General features: G+C 36.6%; 1 protein-coding gene across 1 annotated transcript in view; it reads right to left on the bottom strand.

Annotated features, from left to right (window-relative positions):
- Positions 1–5,475: 5,475 nt before the first annotated feature.
- The window catches only part of LOC122325504 (sodium/potassium-transporting ATPase subunit beta-1-interacting protein 2-like), a 10,088-nt gene continuing 8,459 nt past the window's right edge, over positions 5,476–7,104 (bottom strand). Inside the window, exon 4 of the mRNA XM_043220542.1 lies at positions 5,476–5,691. Coding sequence (XP_043076477.1) covers positions 5,476–5,691 — 216 coding nt within the window. The remainder of the gene's footprint in view (positions 5,692–7,104) is intronic.

The raw sequence follows: 7,104 nt of genomic DNA, 5'->3' as shown, positions 1-7,104 counted from the left end.
GATGCCTCCTCTGTAATCCACATAATTATCTCTGTGTGTGTGAAGATCGAGCTGTCATTACTGTAGTTCACATCGACGCCCTTTCAACAAGCCACATCCATCTCCGTATTACTGAATCGAATTAACCTCCAGGTTATTTTCATTAATAAATATGAGATAAGAAATTATTACTTGGACACTTTGTGTTCTGTCAAATGACAGTGTTTTAGCGAAAGAGAAGACAAGCGAAATTTGCTGATCAATTGTGTTCTTGTCAGCTAGATAAAATGAGAAGTGGGAAGAGGGAGCGAGAGAGCGGTTGTCTCCATAGTTAACCGATCAAAGAGGCACTTATTCGCTTTAGGAGAAAATAATGAACGAGTCAATTTTTCAACACCCCGATTTCTGTGCGGGGAACAAAGACGATCATTATGTATCTGGGAGCTTGAGGGGATGATTGAAAACGTTGTCTATGCATCCAGACTCAACTGTGTGTCTGGGGAGGGTCTGAAGTAAAAAAACACGATCTGAGGCAAAACAGCGTTGGAGAGTATTTCGAGGACCAATTATGAATTTTTTCCCTGAGATGTTGGTGCAAACAAAGACGTTTCCAGAGAAAACACATTATGAACGAGCATCTGAGGTCACCTGGTTGAATAAACAAAGGCCGTTGCTACAGTGCAGAAAAAGCTCTGGAAGAACTGTGCCTGAGCCTTGACAAATGCTTTTGAATTTTGCTGAATGAAGTAGATTTAAACAGCAAATATTGTGTAATGGATAATGCACTGACACATACAGCCATCATCACTAAAACTGTTGTTTTGTATAGCCTTGAAACAGTCTATTATGCAATAGATGATTGGCTGGGTGTACACTATCTGGATAATTACACAGCTGCTAACCAAATAAGATATAGACGTGAAATATATGCAATACAGTAGTAGAAATATATGCCATTAAATGATACATTCAAAACCCACATTTATTTGAATCAAACAAATGAAGCCTTAATGAGTATAACAGAGCTAAAAAAACGGCAAGTGTATTTTATGAGTAATATATTGCATATTAATAATATCACAAAATATTAAGTTATTTTAAGTTATGTCCACTGAACGATAAATAGTTAAAAGTTAAAAGTTCTATGCAATTTTGTCTAAATAAAACACTATAAATTAAAATTAACTTTAAAGTGAAGTCAGACATCAGAGCATCATAAAATGCAGCTTGAAAAAATTTGATTTATACCAATGCTGGATAAATATTATAGTTAACTCTGTTGACCAATTATCTGTCAAATAGTTTATATACGCTATACTGATAAATATATTTAAAAAATCTCTACTAATGGCCATATTGTACTGTATATCGCACACTACTGAACAAACGTGTTCCGTGACAACATTTAAAAAAAAAAAACTTCAATAAGCTTGTACATTCAAGAAACTTGAAACAATAAACTTAGCTTGTCTCAGCTTGGCGGGTTCAGGAACGACCCAAACTGTGACTCTCTGCAGGGACAACATGAACAAAATGCTAGCAATAAACTTCAGGCCTTGATATTGTTTTACACTCCGTAGGAACAGTCTCAGCAGCCAGCGGTGGGACCCAACTCAGCATTTCTGCTGACACAGACATATGTCTCGTCCCTTTCAGTGCTTCAGAGAGAGCTTAATTCAATCATTGTCATATTGATCCTGGCACCATGCGTTCTGCCGACACTGGCCTACTGTAACAGCTTTTGTGTTTAGAGGTCTAAGCATTATTGAACATGCAATGACTTCAACAGCTTCTTACATAATATTTGACAGCCCCTAATGATAAGTCTTATTCTGCATATGAAAGCATGCTTTTTGACCCATGAGAAATAACAATCACATATGAGATCTCTGTAACGTCTCCTACAGCAATGAAAAGAAATGGTGACTTTCGCTGGCTTTCGATATGAACACATTTTATGAAATTCTTCCACATTCATTCCGCAGCTCTATATGCCTATATTTTCATCAACTGTCCCATTTCTATAATGTTTTCATAGCTATTTATTTATTATTATTATTTTTATTTACAATTTCTATTTTAAGAATATCAATACACAAATATTCCCTTGATTTAAATGTGCGGTGCATTATTTACTGGTAATATATGAAATGCTTTTGGGAATTCCTAAGGTGTGACAATTTTTAATTGAATTTAAATTCATCCCAAACTATTTTAAAAGAAATGTAGCTAATTTTTAAATGATAAGAAGAAGAAGAAAAAGAAAAATAAGACATTATATTTCTTCTTATTTGTATAGAAGCTTGAATAATTATATTATAATTAAATTAAAAATGCATAATTTCTGTTGCATGTCAATATTAATCTAATATTGACTGAAACAGTACAGTTTCCAATTAAATTAAATAGAGGGCAAATGGCGACTTTCTTGAGCTATCAATATATAAAAAAAAAAATTTGAATACATATATCCGAGACCAAGACATCCACAGACCACAGTTCTACTCGTAAATATTCTGGAAACACAGAATGCTCCCAAAATGGATCTGTTCAGACTGGTCAGTCTGAAAATTACTTTATCATAAGAAAAAAAACTGAAGGCAAATTTCCTTCAGAAGGTGAAGCTCCCTCTGGAAGCAGGTGTGCTTCAATATTGTCATTTCCACAGCGTCACATTCAGATCTGTTTCATCAACACACGCCTAATTACATGGCATGTGTGAAGTCATTATAAAACACCTCAGCAGCCTTGGGATTCTCTGATACTCGAGCGAACTGACGAGAAGCTCTGTAATTATGAGAAAATGGAAGGAAAAAAAAGAAATAGGTATTTTTTTTATATCTATCTATCTATCTATGTGGGTATGTAACCCCGCCCCCAAACTGCACATAGCTTCCTGCAGCAGATCAGAGCATCAATAGGGAATACGGGTTCCTCTATGGAGAGGGGGCACCACAAAGCAACTAAAAGCTCCCACCAGGCGCTCTGTAGGCACAGACACACAGCTGCCTTTCTCCTCCGCCATTCGCTGTATAATATCTCCACAGGAACATCAGTCCTAACAGAGGAAGGTCTATAAATACCGGGGTGAATGGAGCCGTCTGTGCTCTGTTACAGCTCTTTATGAGACACCGGTGGTCATCATCAAAGTTACTGACCCCATGACATCACACCTGATAAAGTATACAGGTCTCGCAAAGAAATGCTCTCATCTCACACTGTAATCATGTTACTTGAGGAATTATGCACAAAAATCTGTATACAAACAATGTTTACAACTGTTGTCTTAAATAAAATGTAATAAAAATAAATAAATAAAAATAAAATGACAAACATAAATTGCAAAGTTGATAATATTTAGTTGATAATATTGGTCATGATATTATTTGATATTATCATTATTTTATTATTGGTCATGTAAAACTATTTAAAAAAATAGCTTATTCTTAGTAGTAGTAGTAGTAGTAGTAGTAGTAGTAGAAGAAGTAGTACTAGTAGCAGCAGCAGCAGTAGTAATAATAATAATAATAATAATATATTGTCATAGATAAATAATCATTCAAATTTAAAATACGTACACTGCAAATAAAGATATAATTGATAGTACGTTGTTACTTATATAGCAGGTTTAAAATATAAAGTATGGATACTATATTTCAATAATTGCTATGACTTTTCTAGACTACTTGAGGGAATACATAGACTTACTTTACTTAAAATAATTCATTTGTTACATCACAGGACCATTAAACTTGAATGTGTGAAGTCAGAAATGGAGAATTAAGAGACAAAAGGTGAAAAAAGGTGACCAATTACTGGATATAAAAATTTTCCCTTATATCGTGTACATATTAAAAGTGACCTATTATGCTGCTCCTTACAAGATATAATAGAAGTCTCAATTATCCACAAAATCATCCCCACTAATCATTTATTACATCATTTTAAAAAAGGGCCTATTTTGACTGGAAGCAGAAACACGCCGTTTTTGTGCATGTCATCTTAAATGCAAATTAGCTGCTGCTCCCCGCCCCTCCTTTTCCAGAATAGGACTGTGCCTTTACAGCTCATTCCTCAGATAGTCTGCTAAAAACATCAATTTGGTTTCAATTATCATGACTATCATGCTGAAATCATGCGTTTTGCACAGAAAGCAAAAATCACATGGAATGCGAGTAATAAACTAAATTCTCTTTCACACCTTATTGGGCTTAAACTGTCAAATACACATACTTTGTAGCTTTGCTCGGACGTTTGCTATGATGTTAAAAGTAGTACACCATTTGCGAAAATGAAAAAAAAAAAGTCACTCGCAATGGCCAAATTTTTTTTTTCACAAGCTTCCAGAGAAAGGCTCACCAAAGCGAACTGGTTCATCCGTTTTCACGTTTTCTGACTTTATAAACAGGGGAGCCAAAAAGATTTGCATGATATGTCCTGTTAAAAAAAAAAACTAATATAATTTAGGTGCTGTCAATAGTCAACATTTTTCTAGATTTGTACAATTTTTGACCACAGTTACTTAGCTAAACTACAAATACTAAGTCTATCAATTAAAATAAAAACAAAAAAAAGAAAACTGAATAAAAAAGCAAAACTACGCCATACTGCAGAACACCGCTATCACTACTTGGAATTTCATGTCAACTACACATTTAACATCTATAACGTGATACCTTTTCAAGTGAAACATAACATTCGGCTCAATCTGATGTGTACGATTTTGGCTGAAAAGTTGGCTCTGATATTATTAGCTACCACTTTTCCTTGGTCCTGCGGCCTTGGTTCCATAAACAGAAAACAAAATTCTTTTGGTTAGAAATCAAAAGATATTACAGCTCGATTACGAAAACAAACAAAATAAATTGCGCTGATGAATCATGCAGTAAACAGGGTCAATTTTGATTTCATGTTGCGTTGGTAAAACTGCGATAAATTAGATTTCGGTGTGTGAGAATGAAAGCCGAGGGAGAGTCTTGTACAGGCTCGTAATCAGAGAATTGCTGTATCCACGTTGGAGGGGGTTCACTTCACTATTGCATTAGAGACGCTGATTGTTGAGGGGGGGGGTAGAAGCAGGTGTCGCAGGTAATGGAAGAGATAAAGAATAAAGACTCGGAGGAAGGCATCATGCTGAGCTCCTATTAACAACCCGCATTCAAACAATATCAGCCCTGGAGCCCAGCCAAACTTCTCAATGCCTCTCATATTCAGAAGCATTTCCTGAACCGTTATTTACAGAGTTGGCGTAATCAGCTGGATAGGTTGCAAATAGACAAAAACAAACGAGCTGCTCCGAATTCAACTCTAAACCAGAGCTTCTCATCCTCGGTAACAGTCAATTATGCGGTTTAGCTGTCATTGTACACCCAACACTTCACGGCAGAATCTCACGACCGACCAATCAGAAGAGACGCATAATAAAGGACTATATATATTTAATACTAGGAAGTGCAACGGCAAGCATAGCAAAAGGACAGAAAAGCCTGTAAAGGATTAGACCGTACTCACAGCCAGGATAATCTGCAAGGAACTGTGGGCAACCTCCACATACTGGTACTCTAGCAGACATCCGGCGATGCTGATGTAGCGGTGGTCCTCCGGGGCCCAGGAGGGAGGAGGGGTCACGGGGGTCACCCTGCACCCCGGGCCGTTCTCCATCCACCAGGAGCGATGCATGGAGATGTTGAAGGTCATAATCAGATCTGTGTCCTGCAGGAGAGATAAATGAGTCAGAAGAGACGCTTTATTAAACATTACCCACATGCCAGTGAAGTATTGTGTTCTATAGTGTATAACCGCAAGAAAAAAATATGCCAAAAATGGTCAAGTTAGTCCATTTCCAAGCAATCGGGTGATTTCAATTATGCATTCAAGCTTATGAGACGTAATACTCTGAACGCTGACTTATTTAACAATGTGGGTCAAATAACAAGCACTCCAGAACATTTTAATCAAGCTAAATCCAGTCCACTCTCATTTATTGATGGCTAAGAGAGCGAGGAATTTCTCTCCAGTGAGACGCCTCGCATTCTAACCTTTATGATTTCGTGAATTTGTTTATATTAAAATAATCATATATTCTGGCTCATGATCAGTGTAATGCTTACGCCTGCGTTGTCTGACACTGGAAATAGGATGCCTAGCAGCCATCGAACGTCTTGCGTTATGTTGTATTATTAATCAGTTTGAAGCTTTTTAACATTTCGAGGCGCAATTATTTAAGTGGCTCTTATGTGGTTAATTTTGAGACGTCAAAGGGACTCGCAGAGCAATAACCAGCCAACACATACTTATAAATGTGGCATGAGATTAATTCAGCGATCAAGTGGCGGAAGAAATCACATTTCTCAAATCCCAAATTCACTTTTGTGTGCCATTTTTCAGCCTTAATGATCTGCACGCTGGCGACTGAAGTGTTTGCAATATCCTGGGTCATTTGAGTGAATGCCAGTTACACAAGCGGAGGATTATTCACCAGGGCTTTGAGTACGCAGAGAACATATTCAAACAAATCCATCAGTCTTAAGAAACACACGCCAAGCCTAGACACAAAGCAGGAAGAAAGAAACAGAGCTCTAACTCTCACACCTACAGATTCACGACTGCATAAATGTGATGCACGCGTCGAGTGCTTGGAGAAATCCCTCTAAAGAGCAGCGATCGTGCATTTTAAAGCCAGATTTCAGGTCCTACAAGTGTTGAAGCTTGGCACTGAGCGTGCTATTCATGTAGGAACCTGAAGCACCCCAGGAGACATTTTCCTACTGAGGAAAAACAACAACAACAACAACAGCTTAGAAGTATAGTTTCTTAAGAAATGCTTAAAGAAATAAAAATAAGAATTTTCTCACTTTCAGTCCAAATCTTTTAGACTTTAGGTCATATATGCTAGTGCATCACTACAAACTGACAAAATCAATCTTTTATAGATTTTTGCTCTATAGTTTGGTGTTACCACTAAACAGACTTTTGATCTAAACAAATAAATAACATACATACAAATAAAAAGTAAAAGAGCTGCTAAATGCTGTAGAAAAGCTGTTCTTCTGAACTTTATATTAATAAAAAACCTCAAAATACCACATCAAAATGATTTTTAAAGTATCGTGTGACACTGAAAAC

Source organism: Puntigrus tetrazona, chromosome 20 (genome assembly GCF_018831695.1).
Source record: "Puntigrus tetrazona isolate hp1 chromosome 20, ASM1883169v1, whole genome shotgun sequence".
In the NCBI taxonomy this organism is placed as follows: domain Eukaryota; kingdom Metazoa; phylum Chordata; class Actinopteri; order Cypriniformes; family Cyprinidae; genus Puntigrus; species Puntigrus tetrazona.
Note: the sequence above shows the minus strand (reverse complement) of the source record. Positions and strands in the feature narration are given on the sequence as shown.